General features: G+C 45.4%; 2 protein-coding genes across 2 annotated transcripts in view; one reads left to right on the top strand and one right to left on the bottom strand.

Annotated features, from left to right (window-relative positions):
* Nucleotides 1-8,266: 8,266 nt before the first annotated feature.
* On the top strand, nt 8,267-15,024 carry LOC125514237 (Polynucleotidyl transferase, ribonuclease H-like superfamily protein). Its single transcript, XM_048679535.2, has 11 exons — nt 8,267-8,461; nt 9,829-9,998; nt 10,413-11,094; nt 11,183-11,267; nt 11,622-11,709; nt 12,603-12,787; nt 13,200-13,332; nt 13,447-13,583; nt 13,702-13,776; nt 14,349-14,462; nt 14,560-15,024. Exons 2-11 carry the CDS (start codon nt 9,851-9,853, stop codon nt 14,599-14,601), a joined length of 1,689 nt encoding a protein of 562 aa, XP_048535492.2. The 5' UTR covers nt 8,267-8,461; nt 9,829-9,850; the 3' UTR covers nt 14,602-15,024.
* Nucleotides 15,025-20,750: 5,726 nt separating this feature from the next.
* Nucleotides 20,751-26,998, bottom strand: part of LOC125532878 (NADPH-dependent diflavin oxidoreductase 1-like) — a 37,534-nt gene continuing 31,286 nt past the window's right edge. The window contains exons 9-17 of the mRNA XM_048696753.2: nt 26,025-26,135; nt 25,488-25,562; nt 25,211-25,330; nt 24,899-25,115; nt 24,311-24,796; nt 23,947-24,065; nt 23,786-23,878; nt 23,530-23,661; nt 20,751-20,792 (exon numbers count right to left, since the gene is read on the bottom strand). Of these exons, the coding sequence (XP_048552710.2) occupies nt 20,751-20,792; nt 23,530-23,661; nt 23,786-23,878; nt 23,947-24,065; nt 24,311-24,796; nt 24,899-25,115; nt 25,211-25,330; nt 25,488-25,562; nt 26,025-26,135 (1,395 nt within the window). The remainder of the gene's footprint in view (nt 20,793-23,529; nt 23,662-23,785; nt 23,879-23,946; nt 24,066-24,310; nt 24,797-24,898; nt 25,116-25,210; nt 25,331-25,487; nt 25,563-26,024; nt 26,136-26,998) is intronic.

The raw sequence follows: 26,998 nt of genomic DNA, 5'->3' as shown, positions 1-26,998 counted from the left end.
TATTGTCTAAACCTAACTTGTCCAAGGTTGTGGAACTTGTGAATCTTGTCCCCCTTCTTGGGGAGCCTTGCCCCTCCTTATATATGTTGAAGGGGCAGTTTACATGTGGAGTTCTATTAGGATTAGGACTAGTCTATCTCTAATACAAACCGGATACAAGTCCAGGTCTTAGCTCCTTGTAAGATAATGTTCCTCATGCCTTTCCTCTTAAACCGGCCCACCGTGAACCGGCCTTCTGGGCTTTGGGCCTTGTCATCCGTCGATCCCGCACGCCGGATCACCAGTGAGTCATAATGACCAGGTGGGTTGCTTGTAAACCGCCAGGTCAGGGCGGGTCGCTAGTAACTCGCCAAGTGTCAGAGGGGTCTTCAGATAAACCGCCAAGTCTGGCCGGGTTAACTTCCGGCCGGTTTACACCGCGGGGTATATCCCCGACATTAGCCCCCAAGTTTAGCTTGGATTTATTCATGGTAAACTTATGCTGCAAAATAAACACAAGAACAAATTTGACAGGTTATTCTCCGGGTTAAGAATTTTTGTAAACCGGTACCTGATCATCCTTAAGTCCTTGTTATTTCCTCCTTCTGGGAAATCCGGGTCAACAGACCAGCTTCATAATCAATTTGCCGACATTGGCTTACCACCGAGAAATATTGTGAAGAATAACTCCTTTGACTCAGCTTCGCCGGTTTAAGAAATATGGGTCTGAAAATACTTATCTGATATTCAGTCGGCTTGAAGATGTAAAACTTGCCGGTTTAATATTACCAAAATGGCCGGTTTATAAATATTGATGGCGCCGGGTCATAATTGTTGTCGACACCGGGTCATGTAATTGATCTTCCTGATTTGCTCAAAACTAATAAAATGAAGATGTTCCTCCTTTATATGCATAATACCTGTAGCCCCCAAGTCTTAAGAGGAGAACATAGTGATAACTTAAGACTTGCTCCAATAAGTGTTTCAATCTTGAAGAAATCCGGTTTGTTCATCTCAATCATATAAACTGAATACTCCATATATGTAGCCCCCAAGTGCCGGGTTGTCATGCTTGCAGCAACCTGGGACTTGCAATTGCTTATAAAAACTTCAATCAGTGTAGCCCCCAAGGGTCGGGTCATTATACATTAATTAGCAGGGATTTTATAAATATAATCATGTAGACTTGAGCGGTGATGTGTAGCCCCCAAGGGCCGGCTTAGTAAGATAATACTGAACCGGGACTTGATATATACTTCAATGAAAATAACATCTTATAATGTAGCTTCCATCGTAGGGCTTGAACCCACGTCCACAAGGTTAAGAGTTTTGTGCTTTACCAACTGAGCAATGAATCCTTCAATATTATGGACGAAAACTTGTGTACCTTGAATTGTTGATAGGAGCAATTGGTAGCCCCCAAGGGCCGGCTCATTATAATATGATGAGTCGGGTCTTCAATAAGACTAGTAAAAATGACTTTGCATTAGCCCCCAAGTGTCATGATGCATGCTTGCAACGACATGAGACTTGCATGTAATCTCGATTTGAATAATGTAGCCCCCAAGTGTCGGGTTGTAAGCCTGCAGCGACTCGGGACTATTCCTTCCATTGTAGAATAAATCATATCCTTTGATAAAAGAGTAGACATTGCGCTATAGCGACTTTGAAAACCTTAATAATAAAAATCCAGCCATGTTGGCTATTCAAGATAATATAATCCGGTATGAAAACCTTATTCATTCAATATCATAATGAAATTTCAGCCAAGTTTGGCTATTTGAATAATATACCCCAATGATTTATAAGCGCATGATTCCAATGGCGCAATCCAAATATATACTGGCGACTTATTGTCTAAAGCCAGGCCGGTTTAATAAACACCGGATCATACTACCGGTTTAATAAACACCGGTGATTTATAATCATGCTTTATTCAACCTGTTTCTGCATACAATAAGTTTAAAGTGTCCTGGCGGTTTACCGCCGGACGGGTCATAATGCCCAACATATAACCTGGGTTTATAACCAATGCTGCATTTAGAATAATCAAATATGAAATATATCATACCTGTGACATTGAATCACATCGTTGGTTTTACCAACTTTTTGTAGTAAGGGTGATAACCCAAATCTTGAGTACTGATAACTCCTTCCATATTGTGCCGGTTTATAATAAAACCGTGCCGGGTTGTGATAAACACCGTGTTACTCCATAAGAGGATGTTAACAACAAGGATCAAACCGGGCAAATAGTCTCCGGATTGACGTGAACTATGTTCCGTCAATTGATTGGTTGAAAACTTTGTCGGTTTAAAAAAACGCAATAAAAAAGAAAAAAGTATCTATCAAAGAAAATTTCAAGCAAAGGCAATGACAAAACCGTTTGCAAAAAAGGTTTATTTGAGCTGATCAAATGGCGTTACCATGGCCGAACACGACCAAACTCCCGTTAGGTGTAACTATGGTTCTAGTCAGCCAGGTCCCCAAATGAAACCGTGGCATTTATGCCGACCAAGTGGCATGGCAATGGTTCGGGTTCGACCAAGCCCCCAAGTGATTCTGTGGCCTTAGGCCGATCAAGAGGCATGACTGGTTCAGACGTGACCAAGTCCCCAAGTGATCTGGTGGCTCTCGCCTATCAAGAGGTATGGTATTGGTTCGGACATGACCAAACCTCCAAGTGATATAACATGATGCTTTTAAAAAGCGAACTCAAGGGGTAAACCGGAGGCCGCTTTAGAACAACTCCGTGTAACCACACATGATGTAAAAGAACAGAGACCCCGCTTTATGAAGCAGAAACCCCCATGTGATCAATAATATGTCAGGCCAGTAAGGCGGGATACCCATGTTTGAACCACACATCATGGCAGTAAGTCCTCTTCGGCAACTTTTAACTTTTTGCAAGAGATAAATTCTTCTTGAACCGGGATTTTGAACCGGATATTGAGAGCTTCAAAGCTTTGTGGGAAACATCTTTCCCTTGAACCGGATTTTAAACCGAAATCTTCATTTTCAACCGGAAAATTTTCTGACGGCCTTTAAACTCGAACTTGCGAGAAATTAATTCCTTTTTGAACCGGACATTGTTAAACCGGATTTGAGCGCTTCAGAGCTTTGTGGGAGAACAAATTTCCCTTGAACCGGACTGTAAACCGGATATTTGAGAGCTTCAGTCAGACTGACTTCCCTTGAGCCGGATTTTAAACCGGAATCCTTTCTGATAACCCGGATCTTCTTCATCAAGCCGGGATCTTATAACTGTCATATACTTTCTAAGCCGGAAATTTCCTGACGGCCTTTAAACTTTCATAAATATAACAGTAGCCTCGGGACCGAGTTATCCTTCCCTTCATCATCCTGGGGTTCTTGAATTTGCTAAAACTGGTAAGATTCGCTGAGTCATGTCATCGTAGCCCCCGAGTTTCAAGGGTGACTCGAGGAGTTGGCTTGAGACTCTCCATATTTGACCGTGATATAAACCGGCATAGCTTGTATATCATTGGCGTTGATAGCATGATATGAATCCATAGAAGGTTGAGGTGACTGCGGCGGGTTGTAAATGATCCCATATGAGCCGTGTCAGCAACTCGTCCAATGGTTCCTTCCAACTGGCGATTTGAAGTTAATCAAAACTGTAGTGGCGGCGACTTGTGCGCCTAATAAACAGCTCATGCAGACAGGTGCGGCCCGGTATGTTAATGTAGACCACGCCGCAAGAGATGGGCGGCAAAGACGGCCGCAGCTTTAGAGACGACACAACCAGATGAGTCGGCCGCGGCGTAGTAAGTCAGCGCGGACGGGAGAGTCGGCCGCGGGAGTTGTAAACCGGCATGGACGGAGAGCCGCCTGCGGGTATTGTGAACCGGCGCGGACGGGGAGTCGCCTGCGGGCATTGTAAGCCGGCGTAGATGGAGAACCGACCGCGTGTTGATGTAAACCGGACCACCGGTGGTTTGCGCGCGTCCGTTGAACAACAATCAAACGCGATCCCGGCAAGTCGATGTAAACCGGGCCGCAAGGGTGACGACTTGCGCACATATTCTTTGATCATTATAGCACGGCCATATGCTAGCGCATGGCAATAATTGTGCGATTTATATATCCTTAATCCGGCCATCGTCTTTGCAATGACCAATTGTCCTGCATATAAAATACAAAGACCAAAGTAATTGTTCTTTGATAAAAACAATATATGCTAATAAGATAAATTTAAATGGAGGTCACCTAATTTGGTCGGACGTCAGATGGTCCGTGTGTAGCTCCCATAAATAATCTGGCGATGGTGCAACCCATCCACTGTAAACATCTGACGATCAGTAGTCTCTTCATATGGGAGCGTCACTTTTTCAGTACTTGTCGCTGAACTCCTTTTGATTCTTAAACAATTTTTGCAGGTCACCCCTTCGATGGCCTTGTCATAGTTTTCCGCAGCTCCTTCATATGCACATCCCACTGCTAACCCGGCTCCAATTTTGGCAGTACCTTCTTCTTAAGCGTGATAAATGAACTTGACAGTATTGGTTGTCCCGTGCATCACAAATTCTGAACAAGCATGGATCTTTTTTTTCCAATGACAGGCTCACGACTGACTTTGAGATCAACAATGCAACTTTAGGAGCTTGGAGACTCTCAAAACTGCCATCAGTTCAGTCATCAAACATATCCTCCACAGAAAAGTCGGATTCCCTAGAGAGATTTTTGAGTAGCTCGACAATCTCCTTCTTCCTAGCAGCGTATACGCCAGACCTGCTTGCCCACCATAACCCTGATTTGAACCGAACCATCATTATCGCTGGCGGTAGCGCGGTGCTCTTGAGATGAGGCAAGTGAAGAACGACTGAGCAACACAGTCTTGCATCAATAGTAGAAGAGCTTGGACTGCAAATTTCTGAATATTGAGCCAAACAGATGTAAACTAAAGAATTGTCAGTTGATAATGAAGTAACAAAAACTGCTAGCATGTTGTTGCGTTCCCTGAGATTCTGTAGAAGCATGTCGAAGCAGCTCTACGTGGCGAGTTGCTATCACCACGGTGTCAGTATCACTGTGGCAGAGGAAGCGAGACGAGGCCAGACGACTTAGAGGCGGACGGCGAGGCCGCTCGACTGGGGCGATGGCTTGGAAGATGCTCCCAGGGAGGAGAGTCGGCCGTTGTGACCATAGTGGCGAAGGCGATTCTTGCGGCAAGGCAGGCGACGCAGCAACTTGAGACGCCCGTGGGCTGCGGCTGCTTGAACCCATTAGGGCTCTGGCAGCCGGCTGAGCAAGTTTGAGCAGAGACGGCGTGTTACAGCGCCGAAAGTGGCCGGTCGTTAGAAGCGGCCGATGCTGGCGGGGGTAGCTCCCAGCAGCGGCCGAGGCGGAGACGGAGGCTCGCCGTGCGGCGGGCTTGCTGCGGCGGATCAGCGACGACAGGTCACGGAGGGAGCACGTGGGCGGCCTGAACGATGAAACGGCGGCCACAACGGCGGTTTGTAGGCTGGGCCATGTGGACAGCAGCTCAACCCGGCGGTGGTCAGCGGAGAGGCGGGGCCCGGCGCGGCTCGGAGGCCTACAGTGGCGATGCAGCCGAGCGCAGGAGGTGGCCGGTGCAACGGAGGAGGGCGTCAAGGCGGCCAGCGGCCCGAAGCACGGCAGTGGCGATGCGACCGGTGCCGGTGGGCGCGGCGTGGCAGGGCGGAGTCCGCGAGTGAGGCGGAGCACGCACGGCCTGGCGAGTTCGAGGCGGAGGCGGCTCGAGGTGGAGACAAGCCCGCCGCACTTTCCGATTCCACGCCCACCTGCTCGAGCATACGGTCCACAGGGATACGAGACCGAAGCGCGCGGCTGTGGAGGCGAAGTACGGCAGCGGGGGGCCGTGGCGGTTTAGGCATATGGCGGCTCGGCTCCGCTGCGGCTGAGGGGGCAGCCATGGCGCGGTAGGAGAAGTGCTGGCGAGTCAACGGCGACGACCGGCCCGGCGGCGTAGCGGCTCGGAACAATCGGGCGGTTCAAGGGCGCAGGCACAGTTGATGGATGAGTCCGGGTTACGGACGGCTCAGGTTTCCTTTCCTTGACTCTTTCCTTGACTTTGATTTTTTTTTTCTAATCTGCTGCAGCACGTCCGGCCCTCTGATCCGGCTTAGTTCCGATGTCTATCTCGCTTTCAATTCAGTTTCGCCGGATCATCTAGACGTAGAGGCGCATACTGCTGTATAACTCCAACTTTAATCCAAAAGCAATGATTTGTCGGCTCTATCTATGGCTATCCCCGTCGGTTCATCCTATGTGATTTCCTCTTAACTGATTGATCACAAGCTTCTCGATCCCTGAAGAAGATCCCTTCAAAAACTCAACACCACCGTGCGCAGGCCCCACGGTGAGCGCCAACTGTCATGGAATTGTCACGGCAGATGTCCTTAGTGTCAGGACTTAGTCGCGAGGCCAACGCATCTATGTGGTAGCTTGAGAGGGGTTGAGCGGGACGAGAGACGTGATGTTTTACCCAGGTTCGGCCCCTCACGGTGGAGGTAAAAGCCTACATCCTGCTTCATTGATATTGATGATGATGATCACGGTTACAAGAGTGCTCTTATCTCGAGAGCTATTGTCTAAACCTAACTTGTCCAAGGTTGTGGAACTTGTGAATCTTGTCCCCCTTCTTGGGGAGCCTTGCCCCTCCTTATATATGTTGAAGGGGTGGTTTACATGTGGAGTTCTATTAGGATTAGGACTAGTCTATCTCTAATACAAACCGGATACAAGTCCAGGTCTTAGCTCCTTGTAAGATAATGTTCCTCATGCCTTTCCTCTTAAACCGGCCCACCGTGAACCGGCCTTCTGGGCTTTGGGCCTTGTCATCCGTCGATCCCGCATGCCGGATCACCAGTGAGTCATAATGACCAGGTGGGTTGCTTGTAAACCGCCAGGTCAGGGCGGGTCGCTAGTAACTCACCAAGTGTCAGCGGGGTCTTCAGATAAACCGCCAAGTCCGGCCGGGTTAACTTCCGTCCGGTTTACACCGTGGGGTATATCCCCGACACTTTCGGTTACCCCGAAACGCTTTCGGATCCTCTCGGAACTATTCGAATGTTAATGAAATAATTTTACAAATATGTTCTCATCACTCCCATCCTACTAACACTCAACAGACCGTGATTGCCTTAATCTTGTGATCCTGCAGGTTCGGCAACTCATATACATGAACGAAAATGTTCGTTAAATGACCGATAGCGAAACCGTGGATGTCTATATCTATCCCTATAAGCACACGAATGATAATTGGGTGAACCTTTGGTTATCATGTGATGTTCCCTTTGCTTCGCGATACTTTGCAAAACCCGGGATGCATCGGTATCCTTCCCGACTCATCACCATGCTCACTATACCGAAATCCTCATCATCGGTTTTGTTCTTCTTTCTCGTTATTATGTTCCGGCATCCCCGTGATGTGGTCACCTGTGTTTGGGCAAATGATGATGGATATCGTCACACCGAGAGGGCCCTAAGAATAGGGTGCGACTTCGCATTGCGTTCATGGATGACATGCATCTCGTAGGGCGCGAAGTTCTTTCGTTCATGAAAGGACGCATTGCACGTTTTGCCAAAAGGCCAAGCCCTTCTACATGCCTACAAATTTCGCAGATACGACTAACCACACATCGCACATCAACTCATCCTCGATCATTGAGTACCCCGCCATCATGCTTACTATATAAAAAAACAAGAAGTTCAACCAAAAAGCTCTATGGCATTTGACCGAACATCTGCTGCCTGCCGGGCGTGGTGTCCGCCATGGACAATGCCGGGAGGGGGCGGAGGGAACCTGGCGAAAGGATATTGGGTGGACGGCGGCGTAGTCCAAGGGGGGTAGGCGCATGTGTGGGGGTTGGGGAAGGAGAGGTACCACGACGATCGAAGAGGTACAACGGCAACGTCAGACGAGGAAGATATGGATGAAAACAAGGGGCAAGGGTAGAATGGAAGAAAAGTGTCGGGAGGGGGATTTGAGTGAGTCGGGGTTGTCGGAGTCCTACATGGGGCGGTCCGGACTCCTGTGAAAGGTCCCTTTTGTTTTTGGTTTGTGAGAAAACGGACAAACAGACGTGTCGGTGGACCGATATGGTCAGAGTTGAATGGCAAAATACGCCTGAACAGCTCAGCTCCGAGGTTTGAGGGGCCCGCTGGAGATGCCCTAATATATCTTTCTAGTAGAATGGATTTGGTACCTCTCCTGCCAATATTATATAATTAAAAAATAGATGGAAAAGTCGGAGGAACACGAGCGGCCCTGCACAAACGGCCGAAAACGGAAACCTGAGGTCAAGTCAGAGAGAGCTGAGGCGTTGTGCAGCTCCCGTGCTGGCGTTGGCGTTCCTCCCCTTTGTTCGGCCCCCCTCGCCCTTCCGAAGCCACAAACCAAACCCTAGAATCCCACGGTACCAGGAAGGAACCTTCCGATCCCCAAAACAGAGCGCGGAGACTGGAACCTGCACAGGTATCGCATTTTTTCCTTGCTTCGGCTTCTCCTTCTGCCTAGGGCGAGATTATGCCTTCTTCCTACGCTGTTCCGCGGCGTCAGAAACGAGAGTTCGCCCTTTTTGGGGGGCTACTACTAGTTTTCTCTCCTGATGGATGTATGTACCCCCTGAGTTCACGCGAGCTCTGATCCCCATGAAGCATTTTTTTCCCTCTTTGTGTTTGTGTGTCCATTCTGATTCTGTGCCTCCAGTAAGAAAAATGAGTTTCGGGTTGGGGATTGCGTCAGGGGCAAAATGCGCAACCCCCCTGCTTCGTTTGTAAATCATCTGAGTGGTCGATGTTGGTGCTGATTTAGGATTTCCAGCAGCACATTCCGTATGTGCTTACCTTTGTCGGTTACCATTATTTAATGAGCGAAAGAGCTTGATGGTTTTACCTGAAGATGGTTGAGAACTCCAACAGACTGGGAACAGAGAGGAAACATGGTTTCTGTTGTAGTGGTAATTCTAGGTCCTAGGGGCTCGACGGAATCGTTGTCCTAGTAGTGATTGCAGGAAGAAAGAACTTCTGCTGGGAGCTAGGAAGATCTGAAACCGATAACATGATCTTCATATATTTCCGTTTTGCTTAAGATGATCTTTGTCCTGTTTCACATATTTTGATATTAGGGCAGGGGATCTAAATTAGTATTCCGTTTTGATTTTGATATTAAGGCAGGGGGTCTAAAATATTATTCTGATGTGATTTTGATATCAAGGCAGGGGATCTAAATATTATTCTGTTGTGATTTTGATATTAAGGTGGGGGATCTAAAATAGTATCCTGTTGTGCGCTTCTTGTTTACTGAAGATGTGCCAACGCTTGCACCAGCATGTCACTTGGGCCCCTGGACTTGAATATTTCACATTCTGTTAAGCCTGTACAACTGGGTAAACAAATGTAAGAATCATGGTTATTAGAGGTACATGAGTATGAGTCACATGATACCTTAGGTCAGTCTAAATCTCCATGTGATCATTATTTGAGATCATTGGAGAATTAATATTCTTGGATTTGAACAAGTTTTTGCACATCTTATGATTTTTTTAGTTCTTTACAAGCTCCCGGTTGATCTTAATTAGCAATTGCATGGTCAAAATTTAGTTTAAACAGGAGGATCCAAGTGCCACATGGCCATTAGTTACTATCTAAGTTAAGTTTAGTCCTCTATTTTGTATTTACCCACTTCTACAATTTGTGGAGGCCTAAGTGTGCCATTCTCAAGTTCGAGGGGCCAAGTTACATGGCCGTGCAAATTAAACACCTATGGTGTCTGCTCTATTTTGGTCTTGGGAATAGTTCACTTTATGTTGTTTAAGTTGGCAAATTTTCTTTGGTGGACAGGTTGGGCATGATTCATTGAACTATGGGTCGTCTCAAGGCAAGGATGCGGGAAGCCTATGAAAGCAATCAAAAGAATGAACATCGCTCCATATGCTTACACTCTTTTTCTGATCTGTCACATGTTTCTGCAGCTACTTTTATGTATCTTTTGAAGGACTGCTACTTCTATGGTATACTTATTTCCTTTATGTTATCCTTAAATTTCCATGAATGTGATGCTTCTGTAACTTGGTATTCATTATTTATTTGTTGAAATGTTTTTTTCTAAGCCCTGCCACAACTTGTTCTGTGAACTATGATAATAGAACCTTCCAAAACAAACAAAACTTGTGTTAGAAAGTATAGCCCCTGTGCAATCTGTAATTGGGATGAGTTAAACTTTGCCATCATAATATAGCGCACGGCCTTGAATCCTTTGCTTTCCAAACTCTTTGTATTTATGAGTAGCTGAATTCTGTAGTTATCTACTCCATCACAGATGTGCTATTGCCTTGTTCTTTCATGTCTATTTGATTCTTGATCTTCTCCTTTATGTTATTTGTTATGCTTTTCATAGCTCTGACCTTTTGTAAGCTTTAATTTAGGAACCCACAAAGCAACTGCAAAGTTCAGGATCCTTCAGCAGCAGGTTAAAAGGGCATTAAATAATGATCCTCAACCAGGCCCATTCACATACATTGTCCAATGCATGTACATTATACCTTTGTTGGGCCAAAGTCATGCTGAAGGATTCAGCCATATGTTGATATCTTCTCTAAGGCATTTGAAATCCGTGGAGTCAGTACAGAAGGATTTTATTGATGCAAAGTGTCTTGCTGCACGGCTTGTTCTCGATATCCTTGCTTCTGTTGTACCCCATGAAGAACGCATACTGGTAAAGCTCCTTGAGACATTCGATATCGAGTTGAAAGATATGGCCCATGCTTTCTGTGGTTCAGAGTTGGGTGATGAAGATCTAGCGGCAGCAAGAGAACATCTTAAACAGCATGTGCAGTACTTTATGAAATCAGAATCATATGTGACTGCTGTGGCCCTGATGACACGCTTCTCCATCCAATGCTGTGATGAGTCATTTCTCATAAAACTGATTGGAAGTAAGCAATACAAGGCAGCAGAGGAGTGGGCAGCTTTCATGGGGAAAGAAATGATAATTTTGATAATTCAAAAGTATCTAGATGTTAAAATGCTAAAGAGCGCCAATGAGCTGGTGAAACAATATGACCTTGCAGAAGAGTTTCCGGATGTTAATTACTTGTATAAAGAGAGGTGACTTTCCTGTTGCTCAATGGGAAGTGATTAAAGGATATTTGTTTAGGGTTATTTGGAATTTTTATGAGATCTTTTGTATTTGCAGTTCGCTAAAGAAGCTGGCAGAGAAAGGGTGCTGGGATGTTGCAGAAGTCCGTGCCAAGAAGGATACAAAGCTGATGGAATACCTGGTAACTTGCATCCATCTTACCACAATCAACTTTTTAGACGTGTTTGCTGTTTATACATGCCCTAGATCATTATTCTATTTGGATCAATAGAAATTAGGATTCATTTTATTAAGACATTGCTTCCTATACACCGTTACCTTTTGTTCATGGGATGAAGTGGGTGGGAGAATGGTTTTTCTGTTTTGTGTGTGTGTGTGGGGGGGGGGGGGGGGGGGGTGCATGTATGATGTTTGAAGCTGTTGCTTGTCTACTTTTTTTTGAAACTACACACTTTAGATGGAATGGAATACATCTTTTGCTGGCAACCTTTGCGTATCATAAAAGGAATTGATTGTATTGTTATGTTGTGCACAGGTATATCTTGCTATGGAAGCTGGCTATATGGAGAAGGTTGACGAGCTTTGCGAACGATACTCTCTTGAAGGTTATGTCAAGTCTTTGGGTAAGCACACCTATGATGTTATCGATCCAACATTACGCTACAGAGCTATATTCTTAGTGGTTACTTCTATAGAGCTATAATGTTATCGATCCAACATTAAGCTAACACCTATCTATTCTGTATAGTATTTAACACCTAGCTTCTATTTTAGAATCACCTTTACACTTGAATTATCTGTTTAAAAGATACCCTGTTCATATTTCCTTCGGATTATGTAATACTCAGTTACTCAGTACAATGATTCAATTAAGAGTATATTTCGCAAAAAATGTACACATTTCCGCAAAACTACAGATTTAAAGGTCAATTCAATAATCTTCAAATTGAGGGGCAATTTATAAAAAACTATTGATTTTTGGATTATGTAGGTTGAGAAATATGGCATGTGAGTTTATTATTCAATTCATCTTAACTAGTTTATCTTATAAGAGCTGTATAAAAGAACAACAAATATTTAGAATTAGCATTTTCACTTGTACAAAGAAATGAGGAGGCAGCATCACCAACCCTGAAGATAATGTGAATGCAAGCTGCCGGGTGGATGCAAAGACAGTATACAAGTTACCGAAAGGAGGGCGATATAATCTCTGCATTTTATTCATCCTAGTTTCGGATAATACTTTCTCATGGATCATGGCATACGAATACCATGTGACTCTGGTCAACTGGTAGTAGTGAGCCATTCAATTCAGTTGATCGAATGTTCCCGGGTGTAATTTTTTTAGTGCACTCTGATGGTATCCCATTGTGTAGCATCACCCCCTCACCCTAATTTATCGACCTAAATATGAATATTGGTTTTAGAAAGAGACAAAGAGTACACTTCATATGCTGGACTAACTTTATTCCACTAGTTCCATTTCTCTTCTTGATGTGTATTTATTATGACACAGTTCCAGAAGAAGTCATGTGTCAGTCTGACTACTTAGAGCTGAAGAAATTGATTTTAGAAGAGATTGTCTGGGTTGATGAGATCAACGGATTACTTAGTGCAACAAGTTATATTGAAGCTTGTAAAATTATTGGTGTGGATTGCGAATGGAAACCTAATTACGAGAAAGGCAGCAGACCTAATAAGGTAAGTGATGCCTTAGTTCAAATTGTTGCCCGCCTCTATGTTTGCTTGGTGTTCTAGTATGACCATGCTCTCCCTAATATAGTGTAAGCTTACGATGCAAATTTATCGCGATGTAGTATATGCGGAAATTCAAAACCCTCCCCTAGTGCTCTTCAAAAAGGTATGGTTGAATAAAATGGCTAATTATTTCACATTAATCAATTTAGTGGCTCATGCTTTCACTTCATCATCTGTCGTGACAATATGTCATAGGCGATCATCTGGGGTTCTAATCATTTTCTAATGTTTTTTGGGCCTACTATGTTACTGTTAAGTTTCAGTGATATTTTGAGTTTCCCTGCAAGAAGATTCCCATTCTAATCTGTCTGCATATTTTAGTTCTTCCATTGACAGGTTTCATCTGTATGACCAGGTTGCTATCATCCAAATTGCGTCAGATAAGAAAGCTTTCATCTTTGATCTGATTAAGCTGTACGAAGATGATCCTAAAGCATTGGACTGCTGCTTCAGGCGAATCATGTGTTCATCAAACATACTAAAGCTGGGTACTATGTTAATATGATCAATTACCCTTGTCTACCATATGCCTGTTTTCCTTGTAAGAACGTTTCCTTTTTGTGCATGAAAAGAACTAACATTTTTCCCATTGCAAACAATAGGCTATAACCTGCAATGCGATCTGCATCAGCTGTCACAGTCGTATGGAGAATTGTTATGTTTCCAGTCCTATGAAATGCTACTTGATGTCCAGAAGCTGTTCAAAGAGACTACTGGCGGTCTCTCTGGATTGTCAAAGGTATTTTATGATCTAAAAAATCTACAACACTCAGCTGGTATCCAGCTGATTTGTTCATCTTTCTATCGTAGAACCTATGACAAGCTATGTCCCTTTATATATTCGAAAATACTGCCAGAAAATATTAGGAGCTGGTTTGAACAAGACACGGCGGAATAGCGACTGGGAGCAGCGACCTCTGAGCCAGAATCAGGTCTGTTATTCGCCCACTATTTTTTTTGCTCATGTTTCTTTAAAGCAGTCATGTAAAGATCTTAATTCTTATGAGCTGGTGCCCCCCTTATCTGTATGATTGATTTCTAATAATTTGGACATTATCAAGTTTTAGAATCCTCAGAGCTTTCCTACTTTGTTTTCTCAGTTGCGGCATGTGTTTAGGATGAGCTGGCCTAGATCTCTTGTCTAGATTTGACTAATCTCTCTCTTGTCAACCGCATTAGTGGGAATAACTACATTTCCTTGCTGCAATTTTTACCCTTTTTACATGGAGAAAAAAATAATAATAGGAAAAGCACCGAATACACTCAACTCAAGGGTAGCTAGTGCAGGTAAAATTTGTACATTTTAACTGCAAGTTAGTGGAATCTGAAGGCTAATAGGATAATTTTTTATATAAGCCACATTTCCTGGAAAAATGAGCTACTCGGCACCTTTTTTCTTGCATGTTTTTTATTCATGACTCAAACTAGGTCAAATGTGCTCTACGTTGTTTATCAAGGATGTAAAGTGCCACCGCTAATACAGAGATCTGCATGCCTCCTACAGAAAGAGTATGCCGCTCTTGATGCTGCGGTCCTTGTTCACATATTCCATCATGTCAGGGGGCAACCTCAGTTTGGTGTAAACGAGGGACGCCAAGTGGAATGGAAGTCTCATATTGTAAGTTCTCACGCAAAACATCAATGGACTGATTTTTATTTTACTATCTATACGCCAACCTTGGACATTATGTGGTACAATTAACTTTGTTTTGCAGGTTTCCCGAGTGAATCGTGCACGTAGCCCCTTACGGTTCTAGAACTACCAGCGCTGCGCAAGGCGATAATTGGGAATGAAGTTCCTCTTGAGTTCTGACAGCTACAAGCAAGCACCTACTGGTCAGCTTCATCTTCCAAGGAACCAACCTGTTGATACGCTTCTGTAGTTTTCTCGCACCCTAGCTGGTATCAGTGGCTGGCGTGTGACTCAGTAGTAACCCCTCCCTTGTAAATATTACATGCTTTCGAGTCCGGCACTCTCCCCTCTGCCGCATTTTGGTTAATGCAGTCGCTGCCACCTGAAACCTCCATGTTGATGGTGAGTATGGAAATAGCTAAACCATGGTTTAGGAATGTTTTTTTTTGGGGGTAGGTTAAACTGGGCTAGTGATGTTTTTATCTGACGAACACCGCAGTTTTTATTGCATCATACTACCAAGTCTACAGGGATACATTGATTTTCAGGGGGAAATTTAGCCATACATATCGTCCCATGTCAAGCGAGGACGCCATCCTAGCTAATCTACGAGCTTGGCCATTGTTGAGCTGTTCATGGCCGAAATTGCAGGACCCAAATGAGATGCTCCGCTTCTTCATCTCATGAAATATCATGCAGTGACCTCCCAGTTTCTTGTAGACTTGAGTTCCCAGACGACCCTCAGACATTCAGATGAGATGTATAGCTTCCCAAGGCTCATCTCTTCGCCCAAAGACATAGCTTCATGACATGCAAGAGCCTCCAGGGTTTCAGGATTAGTGATTCCGTTATCCGCCACTGCTGATGCCCCTTGAAACCTTCCATCCCGTGCTCATCACGGCAGACAACACCAGCCACACCTTTGCTCAGTGTATTTGCCATCGCACCATTGACATTCAGCTTCCTATGCGACGGGGGGAGCCATCACTGCGTGGCGGTGCGACCGGCCTTGGTCCCCACATTCATGGTTAGAGATTTCGTCAATGTACTACCTGTTATGAGCAAGTGAGTTTGGTACTCATGCTCTTGGATCGCCCGCCTGCCGCCGAGCATACCATATAGGAGTATCCCTAAGGCCTTGTTCGGTTAGGCATGGATTGGAGGGGTTTGAAAGGGATTAAATCCCTTGCAAGTCAAAATCTCCCTTAAACCTCCCCAATCCCCTTCAATCCCTGTGGTGAGGGGATTAACCGAACATAGCCTAAGGGTGACAAGGACCACGATAAGCTTGTCGCTGCTTAGAGTCTCGCTCAGCTCAAATAGCCATCGCTGCACATCTGGTGTCTCATCTCCATAGATCAGCAACGACGAATCATCATCCCTTAGCGCCCACACACTCTTGGCCATGTTGCAGTCGAGAAGCGAATGCCACCAAGTATTATTTGCTGCGTATTTTTTTTCTTTTTTTCTTTTGGAGGGAAAATTGCTGCGTTAGTGATAATCCTTAGTTGCACGGTGTAACGCACCCATCACACTTTGAATGAGGTTTAAACAAGGCCCATGAGGAAAAGAGAGAGGCAAGCGAAGCACTAAAACATTCGTTTTGGCAACTTTTAGCTAGGAGAAAGAATGGGAAGTTCAGAGGAGAGAGTTGTGAGATTAGACATGAGAATTGTCATGTTAGTCTCAAGTGTGCTCGGCGTACTTTAATTGAATATAGGTATTACTTTTGGGATTTTGAGAGATGTTTTTTCACTTGTTTTGTTAGTGGGAATTCATGAGGGATTAACCAAGAGATGGCAAGCTACGATAAGGGTCGGATGTTCGTAGAAAAAAAAAGGTTGGATGTTCTCTTTTTTAGGGTCGGATGAAGAGTCGGATGTTCTATGTTAAACAAAGACCGCGCTACAAATTTGATGCCAGATTTTTAACCATGGCAAGTCGATCATTTTTATGGCAAATTACGTGTTGCTGAAGAAAATTGCCATGCCCGTGACATGTAATTTGCCATGCTCAAAAACCTGACAGCGGTTTTTAAGCATTTTTGTAAAACAATTCCCTCCAAATTGGTGTGGAGCACTAGGCCTGCCTAGAAAACTTCGATGTAGCTCGTATTTTTTCATAGGCAAACTTAATGCTCGCCTGGATAATGTTGTCTGAATTTCTTTAACGATGGCATTATGGTTGCCTACATAATACTTGGTTTGCGAGTACAACTTTTGTAGGCAAACTTGAGATGCACCAAGCATTGGTATGGAGCATCAAGTTTGCCTACATTATTTTTGTCTGAAGTTCTCTAGAAATGGTTATAAAGAGTGCCTATCTGGTGCAATTCCAATTAAAGTACGCTACCGCCAGCTAATCCAGAAATGTAACACCCCCCCAAACTCCTGTATCTCCATGACCGAAACACAAGTCATATCCCGACTGCTGACTGAGATGATCTTAACTCCTCGTGGCAGCAAGCAATTGGCATAGACCTTATGTTTAGCAGCATGCTCTTCATTAGAGATTGGCTACACAATACAAAAATGAAGGCTCCTCCTCGAATATCAATAGCCCATGCAACACCTAGCCCATCTATTCTGAATTAGAAGATGCAAAATACTACAACCGTTGTCATGTAACAAATGAGTGAAAAGAGCACCACAACCATGTTGTCTTATAAGCTGTAACCAGTGCGTGAAAGAAGCACAAACACGGAAAACATACACTAGTGAGGCAGCGATGACTTATTCAAGGACATTACTGAATATGTAACACTACACATCGCATAGTTTGGTGCCCATGGGATGATCGTGCAAACGTAATAGACGGAAAGAGTCTCAGTTCTCTCGTAACTAAGATTAAGACTTAATTAGAATTAAGATATGCATCTTTTCGGTGCCCATGGGAGCGCATGACCCGTTCTAAGCGGGCAGGAGGTATTGGCTTCAGAGATATGCATCTTTTCAACATCGCCCTTCTTGCTAAACAAAGTTGAGACTCCTTCAAAAGCCAGATAGCTTGTGTGCTAGAGTACTCAAGTCTAAATATTATCCCCATGGTCACTTGCTTGATACTGTGTTTCCGTCGAATGCGTCACCGGTCTGGAGAGGAATTGAGGCTTGTTTGGAACTACTTAAGAAAGGAATAATATGAAGAATGGGGAACGGAAAGAGTATTCAGATTCAGAGAGATCAGTGGATCCCGCGACAGGAAGGACTAAAAACATCCACATTCATTCGTCGTTCAAGGCTACAGTGGGTGAACCAACTAATGAGACATGATAGAAAGGAATGGAAGGTTGAGCTCATTAGGCAAATTTTCCATGATTTTGACGTAGATAAAATTTGCAAAATTCATATCCCAAGCTCGGATACGGAAGATTGCATTGCATGGCACCATGAAAAGAATGGGATCTTCTGTGTCAAAAATGTGTACAGACTTGCGGCATCCATCCATGGCCAAGTATCTCAAGCTCCTTCTAGTTCGTCTAGCGTTGCGCTTGACCAAAGCATTTGGGATCTCATTTGGAAGATTAGTGTCCCTCCTAAAGTGAGAATCTTTGGGTGGAGGGTTGTCACTAACACGTTGGCGACAACGAAGAACAAGTGCAGACGGTCGAAGTGGACTCTACGTGTAATATTTGTGGCTGCGGAGAGGAGGACGAATTTCATGCTATAATTGACTGCACGAAGAGCAGAGCCCTGAGAGATGCCATGAGAAAGGAATGGGAGTTGCCACCTGAATCTTCTTTCCGACACACTGGCCCGGACTGGTTGCGGCTGCTGCTTAGTTCTGTCACAGAGAAAATGAGGGCGAGAATACTTATGCTGCGGAGTTGGCATCTGCATGAGGATTGCGTGCATGGGAATGTAAAAGAATTAATTGCAGTCTGTGTTTTTCCTACCGCGTTACAAGGATGATCTGTTAAGACTATTCACAATGGGCAGTAACTTAGACTAGTAACATGCATATGTTACTAGTCTATGTTACTACCTCTACAGTGGGGAGTAACATATGTGTGATGTCATGCAACACTTTATTTATTAGGGTGTAGACTCATCTTGTTTTGGTATGTATGATGTTACAGTAACTAGCTATATATGTTACCACATGCCTCTCTTTCCTCATTAATTACTCGCCACATCATCTGTTTTGTCTAGAGATATGTGATGTTACCACCTACTCCCTTCTTTCCCGTTTATAGGGCTTATCTCAAAATTTTAGTTTTTTCATTTTATAAGGCTCAATTTGGTTGTTCCCATCACATGTTTATATTCCAATGTGCATTAAATCATTGCATGCAAGTATTAAGAAAAAATTGACCAATGCATGTAATTTATGTATGCATGCATTGCAATTAATGCATTGATAAACATATTTTTTTGAAGAAAACAAAAGCATTAATTATGTGCTTTTGAAAACTATAAAAAATATTCCACCACTCATCATCTATCTTGGTTGATGAGATTTTTGAATTGAGCCTTATAAACCAGAAAGGAGGGAGTATGTTACTTTTTTTTTTGCAGGTAAGAGGGAGTATGTTACTTTCACCGTGGGTAGTTTAAAAGCAGCTCAAAGAAATCTGTGGGAGCATGGGAAGGACCAGTGGTCCCTGTTGGACCAGGCGCCGAGCATTCCCGCCCAAAAATGCATGCAGTGGACAACTCTTGTACTTGGAACAGCTAAAATCAATTCGGACGCGGCCTATCTGGCTGACAGTGGGCAGAGTTGGGCGGGAGGCGTTGCTAGGGATCACAACGGTCACGTCTTCCTGTCTGCAGGCAAACAACTCGGGATATCGAGCAACTCTTACAGGACTTCAGGCGTTGGCTGCAGTGTATAATGGACCAGTTGAGTTGGAGATGGACTGCAAATCAGTGGTTGAGCACCTAAAAACTACAGGTCAAATTCGGTCTTCCTGCTATGGAGTAATTCAGGATATCAAAGTGGTATTCTCTAGTTTTGTTACCCACAAAATCTCTTTTGCTGGGAGGGGATGCAATAGACTTGCTCATGAGCTGGCAGCGAAGGCTAGACAATTGGGAGACATGCTAATCATTGCCGGTGTTCCGGATAGTTTACGAAGTCTTATGCTCTCGGAGTGTAATCCCCCTCTTGAGTAATTTATTACTCTTGATTCTAAAAAAAGACTTACAAAATTCAAGGGACTACCCACCATTCCAGAACAACAAGAAGACACACGAGAAACCATTTTAAACAATAAACAACATCATACAACATCATGACATTCATATGATATGTTTCTAAATTAAACTCTAGGGGAACAAGGAACATCTCGGCTCCTTGCTTTGACACATGCACATAAAAATGTGGAGCTAGGGTGGTTTCAAACATCAGAAGATGCCTTCGGAGAGATCTCGGGTGTCTTTACTAAGATTATGACTTAAGTAACATGATGGCAAACACTAAGTAGCATGGATAAATATCCCTCACAGGCTGAGCTACATTAGGGCCATGGGGCCTTGTCCACCTCCCCCTCTATGAATCAGAATCTCACTACCATCTATTAATATTTCTGTTACTTCCCATTTACAAGTTTGATCATGTTGCTTGTTTGCTCATCTTAATAAGTGGATGCGCTCAAAATAATAAACCACAAGCCCAACTAGCTTGGGGAATTCCAAAGATAAATGTCTAAGCTAATGTGTTTGTTGTGGCACTTGCACCTACATACCAAGATTGATCGTCCCATGGCAGTAAGGCCCGCATAGTATGAATAAAAAGCCCTCACATGCGGAGCTATGTTAGGGCCAAGGGGGCTTCCCCCCAATCTCGAGTGTCTTCACTAAGATTATGACTTAAGTAACATGATGGCAAACACTAAATAGCATGCATATAAATATCCCTCACAGGCAGAGCTACATTAGGGCCAGGGGGCCCTTGCCCCCTCCCCCTCTATGAATCAAAATCTCACTACCATCTATTGATATTTCTATTACTTAAGTACATGATTGAGCTATAAATATCCCACTTACAAGTTTCATCATGTTGCTTGTCCGCTCATCTTAATAAATGGATGCGCTCAAAATAATAAACCACAAGGCCAACTAGCTTGGGGAATTTCAAAGATAAGTGTCTAAGTGTGTTGTGGCACTTGCACCTATATACCAAGATTGATCCCTCCCATGATGGCAAGCACTAAGTAGCATGGATAAAGGATAAAGAGCCTTCACATGCAGAGCTATGTTAGGCTCCCCCCCCCCCCCCCCCCCCCACCACCACCACCACAAAAAAAAATCAAAATTTCACAACAATGTATTTATATTACGTGATGGAGCTATAAAATAGCCTGTTTACCAACGACACCTGAAGAAGATTACAAGGGTGATCCGAGACTTATCATGGCAAGGCCAAGGATGCCGATTCTGGCTCAATCACAGCTATGGTTCTATTCCGGATTCGGTCAAGGGGGGCGCAAAGATGGTCGTTCTATTCAGGAGTTGTCTCCTACTGTCTCTGCCATGTGTTAGATTGGGTTTAAGTTAGAGATAAGGAGATAGAGATAGAATTAGTTTAAACCACATGTAACTTGTCTTGTACTCCAAGTCTCTACCTCTCTTGTACTCCTATATATACCCCATACGAGGGTCATATCAATACACAACACTATTCTAGCCATCCTACAATTTCCGCATGGAGTCAGAGCGGTTTGTCCAACGACGCCGATCCTAAGACCTTCCCCTACTTCCGCAGCGCGCCGTTCCCAGGGAGATCAATCTCCTCTCCCCGAGGACGCGGCACCCGATCGATCAAAGATTATATTGGTTCTTTAGATTAGCTTAGCTACAAATTTCGATTCCAATCTAGGTTTAATTTTCTCAGCCATCAATAAACTCCATCGGACCCTCAAATCCTACTGCAGATCCATTGTTGCACGCGGAAGCGATCCGAACGGAAAGGTTTCCTCTGAAGCCGCGCGCACAGATGCAAGCAGCGGCTCCGCTTCCTCCGGCCGTGCGCGTAAGCCCATGGCTGACACCTTCCCGATGCGATCTACATCAACACCATGGGCGGTCAGCAGCCAGCCGCGCATACAAGTGCGTCAACGGCCGGGACTCTCGCCTCCACGTCTCTCCTCCATCGACCGCACAATCAGCCCCAGGCCCCAGCCTCCAAGCTACTTCGATTCGCGGTGCATGCATGCACCAACGGAGGAAAGCAAAGCCACAAGCGTCTACAACAATCCAGCCGGGGCGTCTGTGCGCATCTAGCGCGCATGCAAAATGGGAGGGACACGCGCCAGGCGAGATCCCAGGCGCGACAACGCATACACCAGGAGGGTGTCACGAGCTTGACCTGATCTGCATCGAGGACCACCGTCAACTACAGCCGCGCGACTCCATCGACTCTGAGGCATGCACGTTTCGGACTGCTTCTCGACGCCACGCGCGACCCGCACCAGCAGCTTCAATCGACCGGATCTCGAGTCGTCAGCTACGCCTCCGAGCGTATACCGATCGTAGCTACATCGACTTCTTCTGTTCCGGACTACTTCAACAGTGATCTGCACCGAGCCAGATTCCACACCACGCACATGGCGGACGTCTATATACAACCGACCCAGGCTGCAACTACGTCGGCTACACCGACCACGATCCGAGCCTGCATCAACCTTGCGTCTGCATCGACCTCTCTACCGAGCCGAACATCTCGCTGTACGACTACGCCAGGCTACGAGCCAACATGCTTCTTCACGGCATCGACACCCTGTCGCCACGAGGGACGCCTCCAAGCGACGTATCATCGTCGACACGCCGTTGCGACACCATCGCCGACACTTCATCACCATGGTCTTCATCAACATCTTCGTCAACACACTGCCGTCGCCCCGTCCACAAGATGGACACCTAACGTCCTCTGACAGACTTTTCTGCAAGACGCGATCTCGACGATGGCAATGACCGCGTCATGACGATGGCATCTTCCGCGTCATCCACGACGGCACGACTGCATCGACACGGCGTCAGTACAGTGACGACCCTACACGGCCACACAGTTCTGGCAAAACCGATGTATGCTCGATGGGCTTCCTCCAGTCTTGGCATAATTGGTGGACTCATCGCCGATGGTACCCTCTGACATCCGCAAGGTGCATCGTCCACGTCTGCACCTCCGTCATAGCGCATTTTTTTGTGCCTCCGGCTTTGTGCGGCTTCATCATCCACGACGACCACACCATCGACCACGACTACCTCGACCACGGCTACATCACCATGATCGGCTACCTCGACATTAATGGCTACGTCTACAGCAACTCATCGGCAACAACTCCAGTCAACAGCGTCCGCCTTGTCACTTGCGTCCACGACACTCCCGCTGTGACTGCGGGAGGGAATAGAGGAGAAGGCAGGAAGGCACCAGAAGGGGACGCAGTCACCGCCCTAACTGCCGACCCATTAGAAACGCAGTTGATGATGGTGCAGCGGAGAAGACGACGAAAGCACAAGACTTCAAATTCAGTCGTACACGTCCGCTTCACTCCCGCTACGACTGAGGGGGAATGTTAGAAATATAATTGGGTTTAAGTTAGACATAGAATTAGTTTAAACCACATGTAACTTGTCTTGTACTTCAAGTCTCCACCCCTCTTGTACTCCTATATATACCTCATACGAGGGTCATATCAATACACAACAATATTCTAGCCATCCTACAATTTCCGGGAAAATATCAAGTGCTACCAAGGTTTAGGTGCTACCATGATACAACCTTCTGGGCCGTCGGATTCTCAGATCGGACTGCTCTCAACAACTCTGCAACATTTGTAAAAAAGCCTACGAGAAGTCCAAAAATTGCGCATATGTCCAACAGATCCAATATCTCACGGATGCCGTCCAATCTAAGAATCTGACGATCCAAATGCCCGTATCATGGTAGCATTTAAATCTTGGTAGCACCAGATACAATTTCCACACCATGGTTCCGCACATGCGTCACCGCTCCAGATTGGTTTGCGATGCTCTCGATCGAATCACCTGGATCAGGGACATCCACGGCGCGATGGGTCCCGCCGCCACGGAGGAGTATAAAACTTAAAACAAACCAACGAAGTTGAAAGGTGGTTACTATTAATTGCCTGTATCACATTTACATAACCATGACTTATGGTGTATGCTTCCTCCAGCACCATCTTGATATTCATGCATGCCTCCTCAGTTTTTCTATGACCTTCCTTCTGCAGAATGCTCCAACGAGTAAGGTAATGACACATGTTAAAAATCACAGCAGCAGCAGCATTTTGGCTTTGTTTCAGGTTTTCCAGATGATCTGGCAAAATAGTGGACCCCCCCCCCTGCTACCACCAGAGCCCAATCCCCAACTAGGTCCTCAACATTATGAGGAGGCCCAAGTTGATAGCACATACCACTATCTGCCATATCAACTTGACTAGACTGCATTTGAAGAACAGATGCTCAATGCTTTCTTTGTGCCTACAAAAGTGGCACTGGTCACTACCAACCCACCCTCTCTTGAGCAGATTATCTTTGATCAAAATGTTGTTTTTCAGCATCAGCCACAAGAGCACTTTCAAGAGCTGCACTTTAATACGATGGTTGTGTGTGCCATCTGCTGGTTGATCTGGGAATAGCAGAACAGCATGGCATTCTAAAATGTGGCTGCCAATGCTTTACTTCCTCTTAATATATATGAAAGCATTGTTCGTAAACATATATAATAAAAGGCATTCTGCTATTCCTAGTTAATAGCATAACATCATTAGTCTACTTGCTTTGGAGCTCTCCTAACACTGGCTCAAAATCTCGCTTGGACCGCAAGCCCAGAAAATCTCCTCCCTTACGACCAGGTCTCAACGATAAACCTACCAGCCCTCTTCAGATCCTTCAGCCACCCCGAAGCATCCTCCCGCGGAACACCGCCCTCTTGACACAGAACTTCCTCCAACGCCACCGTAACATCGGCGGGCATTCCGGTTGAAGACCCGGCGACGTATATCGCAGCCTTAGACGATTTGGAGCACAGCATGTCCAGGACTCTCGCCCCCTGCTCCTTTATCTTGTCCTGCACGTAGACCTTCCGAGGCTGATCCCGAGAGAAGGCGGCGAAGAAACCGCCGCCCTTTTCGTGGGACAGCACCCCTCCTTGCCCCTGGGCGTGTTTCAGCCAGAAGTCCTTGTAGAGGAAATCGATGTCTTCGTTTCTACAGCCGAAGAAGAACATCACAGGAGCAGTAGTTGGATCCGCCGCGCTCTGTGCGGCCCTTTCCTCCACGAATGCGCGGAACGGCGCGCACCCTGTTCCCGGCCCGATGAGCAGGAGAGGAACCGAGGGCCGTGGGCGAGGCAGCGATCCTCGGCGCATCCAACATGGTATAAGATGATCGTCTGCGCGTGTAACTGCACTGTGAGTTGCATTTTCTCGTGTGATTTCTAGCTAAAACAATCAATGCGTACCTTCATCTGGACTGAGCCCCGTTAGCCATCTGGAGCAGAGACCATGCCGCGTCCTCTTCCAAGGAGTAAGCCATGATACTACACTAACAGTCAAGTGTATCTGATTTGGGTAGACTAAGGGGGACGACGATATGGAAAAGGCTCTTTTCTTCAACGGAGGCGTCAGTTGCACCAGCCATTCAAAAGGCATTTGCACCGAGGGGAAATCCACCAATACCTAAAACTAGTGCAAAATCCACGCAAGTTTAAGCCAAAGGACAACAACACCTGCAAGAAAGTTGGTGTTAAAATCAGTGGTAAGGCATTACTTACTTCTAGAACAGTCCGGTTCTCATTTTGATAGTACCGGTAAAGGTCGCCCCTTCCTTCAGGAGAAGTATAATCCTGAAGTTTTGCTTTTTCACGTTCATCTGTTGCAAAATAGCTCATGACCTACCAAACAGCATGGCATATTAGTCATAGACATCAAGGATATCAGAGGCCAATACAAGATAGTATCAAACAACTAGACAACATGTGTATGTGATGAAGCATTCAGGGTAATTTCTCTTGCCTCGAAGAAATATCGCCTTGGAGAAGCTGATGTGACATCCATTGTCAAAGCAACAAAGGTCTTTAGCTTGATGGGATCTTTAGGAACTTTGTCCCCATCCTTTGTTCGAACCTGGGCAGAAAAAAAAATCGTTCCCTCTTTCGTTAACAAGAGAACTGCAACAGATTGACTGCTTGAGAAGATATAGCAACAAAGACACAACTAATACAAGAATTCAAGATATATCCCTAGTTTTATGGATAAACTCAAGAACTACACATTTGAGATTGAGAAAGAAAAAGGGTTTATTGTCTAAACCATGATAAACAGCTAGCTCTACTCTCAAGCAGTAGATATACATATAAACATAAACAAGTGAAACACAGCCATCTTCTTACATCTTTACTTGGCACGCACTACTGCTAGCTAGGCTACTCTCTAGCTGTAGCTAAGCTACTAAAGCAAGCAAATAGTTATTTTCATTTTGCAATAGAGTGTGCACAAAGCTACTGATGTTGGCCACAAAAGTGAAGCAGAGAAACATACAGAGAATAAAAAGCTAAATCCACAAGACGACAGACCAGATCCACATACCGTAATGTAACAATCGGGATCCAAGTTACAGCGCTTAATGAAATCATCAACAAGTGATGGATTCTGACTTGGTAAAATTTCTAGAACATCACCAACTTGATAACTGATGGCCTAAAATGACAAAACGGTACATTCTTTTAGTTTCCTTCATGTGTTCAGTGTCAAACACAATACATTGAGCCATATTGTGTCACGTACATGTCACGCATGACAGGGAGACTCCCAGGTTCACAAGGCGCAGGATATATGATAGATTGTTAGTTTAAGTTGCATGTAATCTCTTCCTATCTCCTGTAACCGATTCTATCTCTTCTTCTGCAAGATGTAAACCTCCTGTAAGATCTCAACGATGTATGCGCTTCAGGGATGTGCGCCCCTGCCTATAAACACGTAGCACGTCGCCTCAGGTCGAGGTAAGACGTTTCTGCCTAACGCACATGGTAATCAGAGCCTCCTCTTCCAAACCCTAGCTGATCTCCTCTAGTGCCAGCCATGTCTTCCTCCAGTGCCACCCAATCCAACCTTAGCGGTCAGGTCACGGAGAAGCTCTCCCGGACGAACTACGTCCTGTGGCGCACCCAAATCTCGCCGCAGTTGAGGGGAGCCGGCCTCTATGGCTACGTCGACGGCACTCTGACGGAGCCGTCCCGCCTCCTCGTCACCAAGGACAAGGAGGGGAAGGAGTCGACCGAACTCAATCCTCTCCATCCCATCTGGGTGAGGGAGGACCAGCAGGTTTTGGGCTACCTGCTCAACAACCTCACAAAAGAGCTGCTCATCGCGGTCACCGCGGTCACCACCGCGCATGGTCTGTGGACAGCGCTCGCAGGTATGTTCTCATCGCAGTCTTTGAGCTGCGTCAACAACATCCGCACTGCCTTGATCAATGCGCAGAAAGGGAACCAATCGGTGGCCCCTACTTCGCCGCCATGCGTGGCCTTGCTGATGAGCTCGCCGCCGCCGGCAAGCCCATC

This window comes from Triticum urartu, chromosome 1A, assembly GCF_056163025.1.
Source record: "Triticum urartu cultivar PI428250 chromosome 1A, HENAU_Tu73, whole genome shotgun sequence".
NCBI classification, from domain to species: Eukaryota; Viridiplantae; Streptophyta; class Magnoliopsida; order Poales; family Poaceae; genus Triticum; species Triticum urartu.
The sequence above is the reverse complement of the archived record's forward strand: the minus strand, read 5'-3'. Positions and strand labels throughout refer to the sequence as shown.